The sequence below is a fragment of the Toxorhynchites rutilus genome, chromosome 2, assembly GCF_029784135.1.
Source record: "Toxorhynchites rutilus septentrionalis strain SRP chromosome 2, ASM2978413v1, whole genome shotgun sequence".
In the NCBI taxonomy this organism is placed as follows: Eukaryota; Metazoa; Arthropoda; class Insecta; order Diptera; family Culicidae; genus Toxorhynchites; species Toxorhynchites rutilus.
In genome coordinates, this window is record NC_073745.1 from 299,998,540 (window position 1) to 300,016,769 (window position 18,230).

Below are 18,230 nucleotides of genomic sequence, written 5' to 3' on the forward strand. Positions count from 1 at the left end.
TATTTTACGGAATCCGAGACGACGAAGAGAGACCGTTGGATATACGTGAAATGATTCAAGCTCGCGACAAACTGTATGACGAAAATGTCATAAAACTTAAACAATGTCAGCAAAAACAGCACGACCAACACAATTCTTCTAGAGAAGAACCTCCACACTTGGAAGAAGGCCAGATCGTATTTAATCAACGGCAGGGAGTTAAATCTAAGACTCGAGAGAAATTCGAAGCTGTTGCTGTTTCTGCTGACCACATTGAAACTTATAACGATGATAAAGAACGTAAACTCCATAAAACTAATATGCGTCGTGTACGACAATAATAAACTTATGATGAACCAATTAACTAAAATATTTTTCTCTTTTTCAGGACTCCGAATGACGCAGACACACAATTTACTCTTCTTCCTACCACTCTTATTCTTACCTATAACCTGCTATTCCCGGTCCATCCAAATAACAACTCTTAACAACAACCCTGGAATACTGACATTAAAATATGGAAAGAGTTTTATGAAAATAGGAGAACATAAAATCTATCATGTAATTAATTTAGCCAACTACGAATCTGTTTTCGAAAGAGTTTCAAAAACGGTTATTGAATTAATTATATTCTAATCTAAGACCCAAGAGTCGAACCCGTAGAGGATTACTAGATATCCTCGGAACCGGAATTAAGATGATAACCGGAAATCCGGACAATAACGACCTTATGTCAATTTTAAAAGATATTTCCCTCTTGCAATCTACAACTCATTTACTGGTCAATGAGAACAATGAACAAGCAAAAATAAATTTACAGCTAGAAGAAAGAATCAACCACATTATAAAGCAAGTTAATCATCAACAGGACACAATTTCGAGAAACATAAACATTATAAAAACCCAAAACACAAACAATCAAAATCTCCATATTCTCAAAGAAATATTGAAAGCAATTTTTACTATCGATTATCTAAACAAACATTTTGAGGACCTGTTCGAAGCTATTCAACTAGCTAAATTAAATATTATATCAAAACAAATATTGACGCATGAGGAATTAGACTTTGCCATAGATAAACTAGAGGAAAATCAGATATCAGTTCACAATCCAGATGAAGTATACGAATATATGGAGCTAACCGCCTTTTACAATCATTCAAAATTGATATTCATTGTATCTATTCCACTGTTACAAAATTGTACCTATCAAAATTTTATTTCAGAACCACTACCAGTAGGGCATAAGACATTGAAACTGCCATCGTCTTCAGCTATCATCAACGCAGATAATACTTACTTTATCATTACAAGTTGCGCTCGTGTCGGAAAATCAACGATATGTAAGAATGAAAACCTAATCGACTATACCGAAGATCTATGTTACTCAAAGCTACTGCGAGGATTATCAGGTGAATGTCTGTTTACGCAATATGACGAAAAATCAACCATAAAACAAATTACAACTAATCACATAGTGGTGAAAGAACCAAATATGACCCGTATTGACACTGATTGTGGCATTACCAATCGTAATATATCCGGGATGTTCCTGTTGGAAATCCATAACTGTTCAGTGACCATTAATAAAACCAGATACTCGAACATAGAATTGCTACGTTCTGAACCGGCCATTGTAATACCCCTTGATGGCTTAAGAATTCTGGAAACACAGGCCGAAGAACTGAAGAAAATTGATCCGCTTAACTTTGTCAATAGACACCATTTAGATGTCCTTATAGGAGCAGAAGATGCGAATGTACACATCTGTCAGCCTATCAACAATTTGTCTATTTATTGGAATAATAACCATGATTTTTATCACCAAACGAAGAAACACCCTTAAAATTGAGAATCGGATATTGCCGTCGTCATCAGTAAACACCTGTGCCGCAGACCCCAAACTCGAAGAGCCACAAGGATTCCCATCGAACCGGGACGTTTCGGACTTTAAGGAGGGAGCAGTTATAGAGTCAGCTGACGTGCAGTCGTCACCACTTGACGACTTGCACATTTAACCCACGCAACCCGACACCTCCAACATGCGCCGCAACACACAGGACGGAATGATACACTCGACCGGCGCGGAATGTTGTCCATCAGCAGTTCCCACAGCTAGATAGGTGTAGAATTAAGTAGAGTCTAAGTGTTGAATTGTTTGTTGGAAAAAATAAAGTTAGTGTCGTGGTGATCGTCGCGTGTGACAGTCGGTCTAAATAGTAGTTTAGTTTTTTAAAAAGGCTCCGAACGCCTATGAACAAATAACTTATATATAAATATATATATATATATATATATATATATATATATATATATATATATATATATATATATATATATATATATAAGTTACCGTCAATTCCAAACGGCAACACCAGCCATGCACCAGCTCGAACAACCTAAACAGCGGCATCATCACTTTTGGCCAAACGTCCCATCTTCACTGAAATAACATATTCAACGTAGACACCACAACACGAATCAGCATAACAGGCAACGGTACGCAACTCGAGAATGTAGGTATCAAATTCCCTTCGGCTCATTGAGTAGGCATAAATCATAAGTCATGTAAACTGGAAGCGATAATAAAGTTAGTCTTAATCTTACAGTGAACAAGTGTAGTTCTTTTTTAAAAACGCTCTCCTTTAATTTAAAAACGTAAGTGGCGCAGTCGTGCGGATTGCGGTTTTAGTTAGAAGTTCGCATGTGTGACCGAATCGACGGCTTATCGATTGTAGTGGCACCCCAAGGACAGCTAACAAAACCAAGCGATCAGAACCAGCGAAGGAATATCGCAAAAATTAAGGTAAGCAAAAAGAGACTAGGTATAGTGATTTAATATTTAGTGATTTAATAACGAATAAAAAGGTGATTTTTTTTATAACCGGTACCAAGTGAAAAACTTTATAAAAAGATATTTTAATTTCCTAGAGACTAGGTGTAGTGATTTAATATTTAGTGATTTAATAACGAATAAAAAGGTGAATTTTTATAACCGGTACCAAGTAAAATACTTTTTTAAACAAGGAAATTTTAATTTCCAATATTAAGCGATTTAGGAATTTCAATCGAGGCCGAGACATGGCAGAGAACCAGCTCGAACTTCTCCAAGCGAGTTTGGAACAACTGGCCAGCCGTCTGGCCGAGAAGGATGAGCAGATCGCTCAATTACAAATCCAAGCAGCGCAAGGTGAGCGAAATGCTCAATCACTTGCCGCCCAACTGGCTGCCAACAGGCAAGCGAACCCCGTGCAGGTGATTCAAGTGCCGGAGCAAAGAACGGAATCGATACTAAAATCGTTACAGACGCCCCAAATTATTCGGGATCTTCCGTGTTTCGACGGAAACCCGTTAAAATTAAACTCATTTTTAAAGGGGATTGATAATATAATCCCTCTGCTGAATGAGGCACAGAATACTAACGTCTATAGAGTGTGGATTCAAGCGATCCGCACAAAAGTAATTGGGGACGCTGACAACGTACTCGAACTATACGGCACCAACCTAACGTGGGCCGAGATAAAACAAACCCTAATCACACATTACAGCGACAGGCGTGACGAGGTCTCCCTCACCAGAGACCTCTTCAAATTGAACCAAATCGGAAACGTGGAAGAATTTTACTCCAAGGTATCGCACATCGTTTCACTGCTCACAAATAATCTGAGCATAACAGAACAAAATGCAGCCGTGAAACAAGCAAAGAAAGAATTTTTCCAGGACATAGGGCTAAAAGTTTTCCTCGCTGGCTTAAGAGAGCCGCTAGGACCAATCATTAGAGCCCAATGCCCCACTACAATGAAAGACGCTCTCCGACTTTGTATGGAGGAACAAAACTATAATTATGTAAAATCATATAAACCAATGCTACCACCGAAACCATTTAATCATCCAAGAGCTCCTATTCCTCCAAACATACCTACCCGGCCAGTGAATCCTTTTAAATTTTCAGCACCATACAATGGTCCTGTGAACGTACCCCGTTTTCCACCGAACCCCAAACCAATCAATTGGCAACCTAATTTCTCTCCAAACCCAATTCAGAGACCCCCAATTTTCAGAAATAATTTCACCCAGCAACCAAATCCTAATTTTCCCCGCAATCAGTTTGGACAAAACCATCAAAATAATTTTCCCAAACCAGTCCCTATGGAGGTGGATCACTCGATCCGAAGTAGGAACGTAAATTACATGAATAGAAACAATAATAACCATTTTAAACCACGCCAGAATTTAAATCCTTTTCACCCAAGTCCCAACTATCATTTCGAACATTGTGAAGAAACATATTTGCCCGATTATGGACATGCTGAAAATGACAATTATGCCTTAGCGAAGGTTGAGGGAAATTACCCAGACTATGACCCCCATAACAACATCTATTCAGAAAATGATCCAAACATTTTCGGAGGAAACATCGAAACCAATGAGACATCTGAGAACACAGAAGGAAATGTAGATGATTTAAATTTTCAACCGGATTCAGACAGTTCAAACGAGAGATAACAAATTTTATCCCATATGTAAAATTAAACACGAAAATAGGAGAGATGAAATTTTTGATAGACAGTGGCGCTAACAAAAATTACATCAATCCTGCGAAAATTGCAAATCTAAAAATTTCCAAACTAAATCATTCTTTCGTCAGAAATATCAACGGCACCCATTCCATTAGCGAATCCGTTGAATTTTCTCCCTTCGATGGAAAACCTCCCATCACATTCTTTTTGTTCAAATTTCATCCCTACTTTGACGGACTTATTGGCTATCAAACATTGACTGAACTTGAAGCCGACATAATCACTTCTTCTAACACACTTAAATTTCCAGACTATACCATCCAGATGAGTAGGAAATATCCTAATTCCTACGACATCAACTTGAATGCAAATGAAGAGGTTCCTATAAAACTTCCAATAGACATACAGAACGGTGACTTCTATATTCCAGAACTTTACTCCTTAACAAACGACGTGAATATCCTTCCAGGACTCTATCGATCAACCGATAATAAAGCTACTGTCATGATTAGAAATACTAGCCATTGTCCGGTGAAAGTTAATTCAAACAGACCTATTTTTTCCGAATTAAACAATTTTGACGAAGTCTCACCTCCTGATTCAATGAATAATAACCCTCAAGAACTGCTGAAACAAATCCGCTCAGACCACCTAAACTCAGAAGAACGCCAAAATCTGTTCAAAATAATAAAGAAATACAGCGATATATTTCATCAAGAAGGACTAAACTTGACCTTCACAAGTGCTATTAAACACGAAATTAACACCAAAGATGAAATACCGGTACACTCGAAATCCTATAGATACCCTTATTGCCATAAAGCTGAAGTGCAACAGCAAATAAGCAAAATGCTCGATCAGGGTATTATTCGTCACTCGAGCAGCCCTTGGTCTTCCCCGGTGTGGATTGTCCCCAAGAAAGAGGACGCATCAGGGAAGCGAAAATGGCGTCTAGTGATAGACTATAGAAAATTGAACCAAAAGACTATCGAAGACAAGTACCCTATACCCAATATAAATGAAATATTGGACAAACTGGGACGTTGTCACTATTTCTCTACATTGGACTTAGCTAGTGGGTTTCACCAAATTGAAATTCAAGATCGGGACATACCAAAAACCGCCTTCAGCGTGGAGCATGGGCACTATGAATTCCTTAGGATGTCATTTGGTCTTCGGAATGCTCCATCCACGTTTCAACGCGTGATGGATAATGTCCTTAGAGATTATATTGGCACCATATGCCTTGTGTATATGGATGACATTATAATTTTCTCCACCAGTCTTCAAGAACACATTGAAAGCCTTTGTAAAATTTTCGATAGACTTAAAAGATTTAACATGAAACTTCAGTTGGACAAAAGCGAATTCTTGAAAAAAGAAGTTGCTTTCCTGGGTCATATTGTGACTCCAGAGGGCGTTAAGCCTAATCCCAATAAAATACAAACAATAAAAGAGTGGCCTTTACCTAAGAATGAGAAACAACTCCGTGGGTTCCTCGGCGTGTTAGGATATTATAGGAAGTTCATTAGAGACTTTGCGAAAATCGCAAAGCCCCTAACAAACTGTTTGAGGAAAGGTGAGGAAGTCCATCATTCAGAGGAATTTATTGAAGCTTTTCACAAATGTAAAAATATATTAACAAGTAGCGACATACTGCAATACCCCGACTTTACACGAGACTTCATCTTAACCACAGACGCCTCTAACCACGCGATTGGAGCCGTATTATCCCAAGGCATAATAGGTCGAGACAAACCAGTAGCGTTCGCCTCGAGAACTCTAACCAAATCCGAAGAAAATCTCTCAACGATCGAAAAGGAATTACTAGCCATTTGGTGGGGCTGTAAATACTTTCGACCATATTTATTTGGCCGCAAATTCACACTATACACTGACCACCAGCCCTTGACTTACGGTTTAAATTTGAAAACCCCCAACAGTAAATTGATCCGCTGGAGATTAGATCTTGAAGAATACGACTATGACATTAAATACCGACCAGGCAAACAAAACACTGTTGCCGACTCCCTATCTCGGATTCCCCTAGAGATCAATCTCAACGAAGACACAGATAATAACGAAGACGAAAACGATACCGACGACGGCAGACACGGATGACTCGGAATTCATACCTATGACACTAAAACCACTGAATGCATTTTCAAATCAAATAGTTTTAAAAATTGGACAGACAGACAGTGAAGAAGTCGAAGAGATTTTTCCACGCGTGTTCAGAAAAACGATAACAAAATTACATTTCGGAGTTCCGACCCTTCTAAGAATACTACGTGATTACACAAATCCAAAAAAATTAAATTGCATCAATTGTCCAGAGACCGTCATACCTTCTCTTCAAATAGTCTACAAAAACTATTTTAGCCGAAATAAAACTTTTAGAATGAGAATATCCCAAATCACCTTAGAAGACGTCACTACCGAAGAACGCCAGAACGAAATCATACGAGGACAACACGATTTCGCCCACAGAGGTATTCAGGAAAATCTTCAGCAAATCTCTCGAACATACTATTTCCCTAGCATGAAAAGAAAAATCAGAACGTACATAAGATTATGCGATCAATGCAATAAAGCCAAATATGATAGAGCACCTTACAAAATCAAACTAGGACAGACCCCCATCCCAAAACGGCCACTAGAGATTATCCATGTGGACATATTCATATCTCAACCGGATATGTTCTTATCCATTGTAGATAAATTCTCTAGGTTCGGAGTTTTAGTAAGTATCAAGTCCAGAACAATACAAGATATAAGAAGAGCCCTTCTGAAGTTCTTTAGCACTCATGGGAAACCTCAACTTATTGTATGCGATAACGAGCCATCCATGAGATCTATTGAGGTTCGAGGACTCCTCGATGACCTAGGCATACAAATATATTTTACACCGACAAATCATAGCGAGACCAACGGAATAGTGGAAAGATTCCACAGTACACTCGCCGAGATTTATCGTTGTAATAGGCATAAGTATGAATCACTATCCAACAAAGAATTATACAGAATTTCTTGCACTTTATATAATGAAACCATACATTCTGCAACTAACATGAAACCCCGAGAAATCTTTTTAGGTATCAAGGACCAAGATGAAAGACCTCTGGACGCCGAAGAAATATTGGCAAAAAGAGATAAATTATATGACGAAGTCGTATTAACACTGACCAAAACACAAAGGAACACACATAAACAACACAACCGGCATCTGGAAGACGAACCAAAATTGGTCCCAGATCAGCAAGTGTTACATAAAGTGCAGGGAATTCGGAATAAAACGAGAAAACGATATTCAACGGTTCAAGTTGTCGAAGACAGATTGAAAAGCTTTATTGACGACTCGAATCGTAGATTACACAAAAATAATATAAAAAGAATAAATAATAACTAATAATATTTTTTCTTTCAGATGGCACTTTGTCTGTTGATCCTTCTTGTTCTGCAAATGCAACTTTATTTTGGACAAATCATTCAAATTCAAGACATTTCAACAAACCCCGGACTATTGACCATACGAATGGAATCAACATTCATCAAAAACGGACATATTCACGTTTATCACGAAGTAGACCTCGACCTATACCAACCTATACTTAACCAACTCAACACCATAATCACCGGATTAGAAACCTTTCCTAACATCAGAGAAATCACAAGAATGTTGCGTAGTAAAATGCATGAAATTACAAACTTATACAGAATCCTTTCCCCTAAGGAGAGACACAGAAGAGGAGCCTTCAATTTTTTAGGGTCTACAATAAAATTAATTACAGGAAACCTAGACCAAGAAGATTTAGACAGAATTAACACGGAGATTGAACATCTCAAGGCAGGAAATCGACAGTTAATTAATGAAAACAATTTACAAGCAACAATCAATGAAAAACTACAAAATAGAATAAATAAAATAATCCAATCCATTAATGACCAACAAAGTAAGTTGGTAAAACAAATTATTTCAAATAGACAAGCTATATTAGATCCCAACAATGTAAACCAAAATTTCACGGCCCTCAGCAAAGTAATCAGAGTTTCATTTCACCTAGACCAAATACGAAACCACCTAGACACCGTATTCGAAACCATTCAATTAGCTCGCGTAAATGTGATTTCGAGGAACTTCCTAGAACCGGAGGAATTAAAAGTCATAGTACATCAGTTAGAAAAACAGAACATTACATTGCTTAATTCAGAACAGGCTTATGAATTTATAAGTATAAAAATAGTCTTTAAGAACAGCAAATTATATTTTGTTATCTCAGTGCCATTTGTTAAAACGGAAACATTTAACGAGTTGCTGCTGGAACCATTACCAATCAACGGAACATCTCTAAAACTACCATCAAGGACAGCAATAGTAGGAAGCCAATCAACTTATCTTCTCAACGGGCGATGCCAACCTGTGGGACAAAATACCATGTGCGATCAGAACAATCTGATAGACGTTTCCAACGACGCATGTTATTCCAAAATCCTACGAGGATTTTCCGGAAAGTGCAGCTTCGTGGATCACGATGCCAATTCAGGCGTCAAGCGGCTAACTGATTTCCATATCGTGCTGAAGGACGTTCAAAAAGTATTCATACAAACGGATTGCAAACTGACAAACAGAACACTATCAGGTAGTTTTCTAATATACTTCTCAAACTGTGCAGTAATCATCAATGGCACAAAGTTTGACAATCGAGAAAGACACAACAAACAAACACCACTGGCAATATCGCTAGATGGTCTACAAATAGAAAAAGGCGCTCTCGAGGAGAATATAACTATAGAAAAACTACAAGAATTAAACATCCGCAACCGTGAACGAATGGATTCAATAGAAGAATCATTTGCAATCCATATCTCAACAAATATCGGAATATTTTCGATAATTATAATTTCTGGAATAGTAATAGCCATAACGAAAATCAACAAACGCACTAGTAACGTATTTAAAATTGGCCAGCATCCATTCCCAGAACCCCGCAGAACATTACCAGAGAAGAAGGAAAATTCAGAGAAACCAACATCCGCTAAAATCGAACCGGGACGGTTCGAACTTCATGAGGGAGCAGTTACCGTCAATTCCAAACGGCAACACCAGCCATGCACCAGCTCGAACAACCTAAACAGCGGCATCATCACTTTTGGCCAAACGTCCCATCTTCACTGAAATAACATATTCAACGTAGACACCACAACACGAATCAGCATAACAGGCAACGGTACGCAACTCGAGAATGTAGGTATCAAATTCCCTTCGGCTCATTGAGTAGGCATAAATCATAAGTCATGTAAACTGGAAGCGATAATAAAGTTAGTCTTAATCTTACAGTGAACAAGTGTAGTTCTTTTTTAAAAACGCTCTCCTTTAATTTAAAAACGTAAGTTATATATATATATCGCTATATTGTGGTGGCAGCCATTTTGGATTTGCATTTTTTTATAAATAAATGTGATCTACTAATCAAGCCCTTTAATTTGATACCCATATTGATGGGGTTCTGAGAAAACATGTGATCCGCCATTTTGTAGCGGCTGCCATCTTGGATTTACATTTTGCATAAATAACTTTGTTCTACTAGTCAGACCCTTTCATTTGATACCAATATTGGTGGAGGTTTGAAAAAAAATATATATATGACGTCATTTTGTAGTGGCAGGCATTTTGGATTTGCAATTTTTATAAACAACTGTGGTCTACTAGTCAAGCTCATTCATTTGATACCCATATTGATGGGGTTTTGGAAAAACCCATGTTGATGAGGCCGCCATCTTGGATTTTCAAGATTATGAAATACGCAGTTTTAGAGTGACTGCAGAGATAAAGGTGTGTTCCAAATTTCAGATCAATCGGTTAACAGGAAGGGAGTCAAATTTCTATTTATATGGGACAGCGCTACAGACATGTTACAAACATACAAACAGGGCAAGCTTAATCAAACCGTTTAATAATAAAAAGCTCTATGTCTTTCGTAGATCTACTTTTCAAATACGATGATGAACTAAACTATAGTCATTGTGATATTTTGTTTTGAATACGATTGAATGAAATATTATTTTGTGGATGAGTCCTAAACGCGTCAAAAAATCGAATTCAATGTTCGACCAGGTCGACGGAATTTTTCATCAGAGGATTTTTTTTCCGGCATAAGAACATGCGTATACAGTAGAACCTCGATTATCAGCGAATGGTTAATCCGCGGTGCGGGTTATCCGCGAAAGTGTTTTCCCTAGTAAATCTATAAACCTTCCCGAAATTTTTTAATGAGTGGTAGAGTCTAGCATTTTTGTTTTGGTCATGGCTTCCACATTATCTGATCAGTGGTGTACACGACCTTACAGATTGATAGTCAAATAATTTCTTTATTGATAAAACATAGTTTTCATGCTAAAATATATAATTTTCGTGTTTGTACCTCATTTTTAGTCTTGTATTGCATTATACGCGTAGGCATAGCTCGACTGTTTCGCGGATAATCGGGGTTCTACTGTATTTGAGTATGCCATAACGGTTTAGTAACAAATAGTCACAGAGTCAAATATTACTGTCTTTGGTCTCGATAACCAAGTGACAACGCTTTGGCAAACTCTCCACGAGGTTCCGGTGGTTATGAGGTCAAGCTCGTCCCAGGCCTTCTTCAACGCAGCAAAATAGTTTTTCTTGTTTGTATCGTCAGTTTTGTCCACCTTGTTATCTAAAATCGCCTATGAATTCTCAATAGGATTCAAGTCGGTGCTTTGGAGAGGCCTCATCATTGGTTTGATACGGGCCGATCGGAAGAATGTTGCTGTTTTCTTCACAGTGTGCCCGAAGGTTCTTATCTTGCTGGAAAGTTTAGTTCCATTTCAGCATGGATTATTCGTGGATCTCGCACAAAATGTCGATGTAACCGTCATCATACCGTTGACCTGCGAAATATTTCCCACCCCAGTCCACGAGAAACAGCTCCAAACCATGATGCTCCCATCGCCATGCTTCATAGTCGGTTGTAGATGCCGGTCCTGAATGCCCTCGTCGCTCTTCCGCCACATTCGGAGTTACTTTTTCTTGTTGAGCAGTTTGAACTTGGACGTCTCTGACCAAATAAAGCGTTTCCAGAATTCCAGCGGCTTACTGAAATGGTCATTCCCAAACTGAGGTCATTTTGTTTGTTGTTGGTTGGCTCTTCAGGTTCCATTCCACCAAACATCGTCGAATGGTGCGATTAGAAAAGTCCAGATCCAACCTTTCTCTAATCGCCCGTTCAAGAATATACCCTAGAAAGGACTTTTCAGAAATCCGATTACTTATAGGCATTTTAGTGATGCGATATCTAAACTGGTATAGCCTTGACACAAAACTTCAAACGCGTTTTTTTCTTGAAATTGCTTTTTTAAGCTGGCGTACACGATATCTTAAGTTCTACTGAATCGATTTATTCGAAATTTGATGTGAATAATTTTTATTACTTCTTTTCTTCGCATGAACCAATGAAAATATATTTTTTAAATTTTACTGTACGGTAGAACCCCGATTATCTCTCTATAGTAATAGTTTATAGTAATTCTATACATCTTTCCGATATTTGTCCGTGAGTGGAAGGCTCTTGATCTTTTGTTTTGGTTGGTTCCGTGGGTTTTCCTTTACATCCCGGATGATTAGCGTGTCTGTTCTTGCATCAGACCACCGAATGACCAGCTGGACCGCACCACGGCTTACCCCAGTCTTCGCAGCAATGTTCTGTTGAAACTCCTTACGCTGGAAGTCACGCACACTCAAATTTTGGACGTGTGTTGAGATTTACCCTTCACCAATTTCCGGGACACTTCCTCAGCATCAAAAACACTTCACTACGCACAAAAAATTGACTGAACAGCTACGAAAACTATGTTCGCGTCAGATGTAAACAACTAGGTAAACAACACGGTAAAACAAATTTACGCAAGTGGTTTTTTTTCATATCATACTCTAAAAGTACTCATTTAGGAACAAAAGCCTTTTTTGTTTTTCTTAAAAATAAATCAACTATACTGAAATGGCAAAATTGTCTACTAATTACCTACTTTTACTTAGGTAAAATGTTTTTTACGACTGGGATATCCAAATGTTTGAAAAAACTATTAATATTGTAATGCTTTGATTTTGATTTGATTTGATTGGATTTTTTGTGCTCATCGCTGTATTGCGGAATTAATATTTCGGAACATCCCGATTCGTGATTCTGTTGGCAACCTCCAACAAAACCGTTTAACTTGAATTTTTTTACATACCTTATTATTATTTATTATTAAAAATAGATGAAGCGTGTGATCCAGAAGCTGCTGCAGTAGTTGAGCTAGACAAATATTTAGCGGAACCACATTTGCGGAGAATAAGTGGCCCTTTGCTTTGACGAAAACGAAGAAAATCTGCTCTTCGACATCGAACCTTGAACCTTGTACAGTATGTATTGGAATCTTCAAAACAGTCTTCTGATTAACCCATTTTGTGCCAAGCGTTCGAAAAATCGAACAACAGCTTTGATAATTTTTCATGTCATTGGAAAGCAACCATATGGTTATGTTTTTGCACCAAAAGATAGCTTAATTTATTAACTTAAATTTCATTCAATTTTGTATAATTTTTGGGCAATCGATTTCTTCTCATACATTCATTGGCACCCTAATATTCCCCGTATTAGCGGAGGACACTTTATTATAAGGCATCTCGATTTTAAAGTACGTCGCTGCCAGTGCAGAAGCTGAGGCAAACCAACATATTATCTTTGCTAAAAATGCAACAAATATTACCATATCCAGTCCACTGATCATTCAACAAGAGCCAAAGGTTGTACCGCTCATGACAACTCTACACGAGCTGATGATTGTGCCGGCTAGTGACCATTCTATCCTGGATTCCTCGAGTCGAGAAGACGCACCACGCTAGATATGGGGTACAGACTAGGGGGGCGTTGCTGATTAATGGTCAGCTGCATCCCAATAGGAAGTATCCCGTGTCGGGCACACGTACAGAGCATCGAAGACTGCAACATATCAATTATGAGAACACTTGTAATATGTACTAACCTCGAGCCAACCGCGAGTAATCGGTTACATATTACTAACATAGTTGTAAGACAAAAATTGTCAAAATATTGGACTTCCGGCCCCGTCAGGCTAACGCCACATGTGCCTTAATAAAATATATATTTTGGGAAAAAAAAAGGTTGGTGCATAAAAATTAAATTTGTTACAAAAAAATTATGATATAACTAGAGCTTATTCAAATAACGTTTTCAATTTTCTCCTAAAACTAGATTTGAAATTTGATTCTCTGGTGCGTAACCTCATGAAATGGGTCATTATTCGGAGGATTCGATTATCCGGAGTGAAAAAAAAACAACAATACTCGGGAGAATAGAGTCCGACCTGTACAGGAAAAGACGCGCAATGACAGTAGCTTTCCAACGAATATCTGGGAATTTGATTCACTGGAATAATAATCAAGTTACGCCATCTGTTGTAAAACCGAAGAAACCGGTACACCTAATAATAATTTCCAAGAAATCAATTATGATAAATTAAATAATAACACAAACAGTTGGAAGATTAAAACCAAAATCGTGCAATCGGTCTTATTTTACTTTTTGTGTTTTGTATTGTTTTCGTTTAGAAAATGTTAATCAATGTTAACCTTTGTTTATCAAAAAACTAATTTATTTAATGTGATAGACGTATAGAAATATTTCCAATTGATTGATGTAAAGATCTCTGTGATCTAATAATAAATGGTTCAAAACGCTTATAGCGTTCGAATTTTTCGTAATTCTGTTTATGTTAATTTTTTTGATCTTAATTTTACACCTTATACCTTCCGGTTGAACGTAGTCCTACGTTAAAAATGGTGAAGTAACAGGGAATATCATGGTTTACGAGAATCGCGTTGTCAAACATTTTTTCCTGATGAGAAACTTCCATCGCTAGAGGTTTTTCTAGAGCAAACATAAACTGTGCCATCCGAATTGCATAATAAAAATCTATACAATATAGATTATCTTTGGTCGGCGTCGTAAAACAAAAGCTTGCAAGTCACCGCAAGCCCCAAAACGATGAAAATTAAATCACGTGCCTCGCAGTCTCCGCTACCGGCCTAAACTTATCACAATCACGTTTTTTATCGCGCGCTTTTTTTTATCAACCGCACTAGGGAATTTCATGTTTGCGCGCAATATCAAACCCTGACAGATTAACCGCAGATAGACCGGCATTGTCTTGACGTGTTGATTTTCGCCACTTGTCTGACTTGGATTTAACAACCGCTCAGTAGAGATTACCGAAGTTGCCGAACATCAGCATCTGACATCACGATTGCGACGCGTCTCACTTGGTATTCATGCGTTACAAACCTGCAAAAAAAAAAAGAGATGAAAGAAAAGGTAAATAAACATTAAAAATCGACAATAAACAACTATTATTCTACGGTCGTAAAAACTGACTGTAAATAAGTGACAACGAATGGCGGGAATTATACGGCGAAACGGTTACGATTAATACATCACTTCTATAATAAAGATTATCCATAGATTATTGTCAGTGGAGTTGAGTCAGGTTAATTATCCATAGCTTAGTTTATTGTTCAATTCGTGCGTGCGAATATGCACTTGCCATTTAACGGTCGCAATGAAATGGTTCGAAGTAATGGATTTTTACCGGAGGATTACGTTTAACAGGAAGGTGTAAAAAGAGAATCTATGATCTGAACATGTATCAACTAACGAAAAATGTTAAAAGCTTATAGCTCGAACATTTCTGGTTAGATTACAAAGATTTTGGTATAAGATTGAATAATGAGATCTAAATCACCAATAGTAATTATATGCTATGTTTTCATATTTCACATTGTCGTAATTTATCAAGTTATTGGTTTTTCATCCAGTATGGCTGAATGTGACCGGATTTGACAACATTACATTTTTTTCCACTGTTTTTATTTTCTTTCGTTACGAAACATTCCGATTGTCTCAACGTGCAATGGAAAAACATGTTGCAGTTTCATAACATAACTCACACTCTGAGAAGCGACCAAATTTAGTCGGTCATATGACAGAGCCAAAGATGGAAGCGATGGTTATTTACGGCACGGATTGTTTTATCTAGCATTTGAAAACATAAACAAAAACATGAGTCGAAATTCACGGTGCGCCCGCAGCGAACGGTTGAACTTGATTCATTCCGGACGTTGACTGTTTACAGAGAGGGCACCTCTTACCGAGCGGATTACATCCACGCTGGAGGTGCATAAAAATATCCGTCTTTGGCTGAGACTTTGTTTATTGGTGAGTGATTCGTGTATCGGATAGAATGCGTAGGAAGAGTGATTCGTGTATCGGATAGAATGCGTAGGAAGGGCGGTGGGGGCTGTGCGTGGGTAGTTTCGTTAGTGATGACTGTGGCAATCGCCAGAACTGTACTCAGCTTCCGACACTATCGTAAGCATTTTTACGCCCTCAGCCACGAGGAGGGTCTGAGTGGAGAATTTGAAGAGTTGGAGCACGAATTGATACGGCTGACTCGGAGTGATGAGTTCAAAACGCGTTTGGATCCGGACCTGTTGAAGCATTTTTATGTGAATTCGGACGAGTGTAATGAGTTGAACTGTGCGCAGTGTTCCTGTGAGGTTTGCACCGATAGTGGAGAGGGTTCCACGACCACAGAGGCTACCACCATAAAACCAGTTATTACTACTACGTCTACGACTCTTGTTCCTACTACTGCGTCTACGAAACCTGCAATTACTACATTATCTACGGAGGGTACAACGATAACATGCGAATCACATACAACAACATTACTTACGACCTCTACAACTACTGATCGGCCCACCACTACAGAAGGTAGAACGACAACTTCCACCAAACCATCAACGACTACAACTTGTGAAGTTACATCCACGACATCCTCCAAACCAACGACGGTTACGCCGATTACAACCACAACTACACCGGTAACGACTACGAGCCGTCATACTCACAAACCAACCCGAACGAGGACAACTAAACACAGAACCACAAAAGTACCTCATAGAACAACGACTACGATTGCACCAACAACAACGACAACTTCCGCTTCGACTACAACAACCTCAACCACTTCCCAGACCACAACTGATAGTTCATCAACGTCAATCTCTTCTGAGGTAACGACTTCTTCTACTTCGGCATCAACAACTTCTACTTCTTCAGGAGGAACTACTTCTACTACATCGAAAACAACTGTATCTAGCTCTCCAGAAACAACAACTTCTTCATCAATTTCATCAACATCAACTTCTTCATCAACTTCATCAACAACATCAACAACCACTTCGGAAGGAACGACTTCTACTGCTTCTGGAGCAACGACTTCTACCACTCTGGAAGGAACCACCTCTACTACATCGGAAACAACTGTTTCTAGCACTTCAGTAGCAACCACTTCTACTGCTTCGGAAGTGACAACTTCTTCTACTTCTGGAGCAACGACTCCTACCACGTCGGAAGCAATGACGACTTCTACAACGTCGGAAGCACCAACTTCCACTACCTCGGAGAATACCATCACAACAACTCGGGATACTTCGACCACTGCAGTAACGGGGACAACATCAACCATCACCACCACCACCCCGCCAACGAAACCCACCGGTCGCTGTCGTGGCTGCTTCCGGAAAACGGCTTGCCGGCTCAGGAGTCCTTGTGGAAGTTGTCGCGATGTGTTCAGACGACTGTATCGCAAGCTGAACCAAATCGATTTCGCCAAGCGTCAGCAGAACCGGCACCATTATCATCAGTCCACGTCGCACGCACCGACCCACCGCAGTAAAGTGGCGCGGAAGCATAAAGACGTGCTGCCGTCTAGCACCAGTCCGAGATCGAACGACGGGGATGTGGTTGTTAGGATACCGGCCCGGAAGTTCGGCACAAAGGCAACGCCACAGCCAGATCGCACCCGGTTTGCTCGGGATGGATACGTTGGCTATGGGCAACCGATCGGAACTCGAGAAGGTCTCAAGTACTTCCGGAAGCTGTTGCGGAAGCTTAGGTTCAGGTCGAACTATCGGGACTGAGATGGAAGCATTCTCTGATATGATACTGTGAGCAAAACGAATTGTTTTTGTTTGTCCGCTGATGAGGATGAAAAAGGGTAGTATCTAAGTATGATTTGATTTATTGGGGAGAACAAAACCTTCCTACTACGTATTATGCATTGCAAAACTACATCGAGTGATAATGCAACATGCATGAATCAGTTTGGATAATTAATGTAAAAAATGTATTCAGGCTGTTTTTTCAGTTCTAAGATATGTCAGGCATACATATATTATGGCATATATAGAAATTTAGTCGAATCTATTGAATTTTATGTTACGAATTTAGGATATAAAATTAATATTGGTCGTGAATATGTGAGGACATTTCAACAACTATTTAGATTTCAATTTTAAGTTTCCAAAAAAACCCAAATGAAAATTGATTAAATTCAATGTTATATCTTTCCATTATTTATTGATATGTATATAACTCAAAAACCACTTTTCTACAGTGAAAATAAATGCATTACTTAGTCAAATTATTGGAAGAACCGCTTGTGGAAGTTTTCGAATGTTTTTTTGACGTAGAACTACGTCTATCGTTAAGAGTGCAGGTTACATTTTTATGAAATAAAGTTAACGTTGTGGGGGCAAAGTGGTCACCCTAAGGAATATGCCTATTTCCAGCGCCCACATAC

The 18,230-nt window shown here is 38.7% G+C and overlaps 2 protein-coding genes across 2 annotated transcripts in view; one reads left to right on the plus strand and one right to left on the minus strand.

Annotated features, from left to right (window-relative positions):
- The window catches only part of LOC129766907 (serine protease inhibitor dipetalogastin), a 209,845-nt gene that overhangs the window by 52,652 nt on the left and 138,963 nt on the right, over positions 1 to 18,230 (minus strand). The window lies entirely within an intron of this gene.
- LOC129766906 (mucin-5AC) lies at positions 15,842 to 18,172 on the plus strand. The gene has a single exon (XM_055767503.1). It carries the CDS (start codon positions 15,859 to 15,861, stop codon positions 17,566 to 17,568), a length of 1,710 nt encoding a protein of 569 aa, XP_055623478.1. The 5' UTR covers positions 15,842 to 15,858; the 3' UTR covers positions 17,569 to 18,172.

Coding starts and splice junctions, on each gene's coding strand:
- LOC129766906 (XM_055767503.1), top strand. CDS start 15,859: ATGCGTAGGAAGGGCGGTGGGGGCTGTGCGTGGGTAGTTTCGTTAGTG.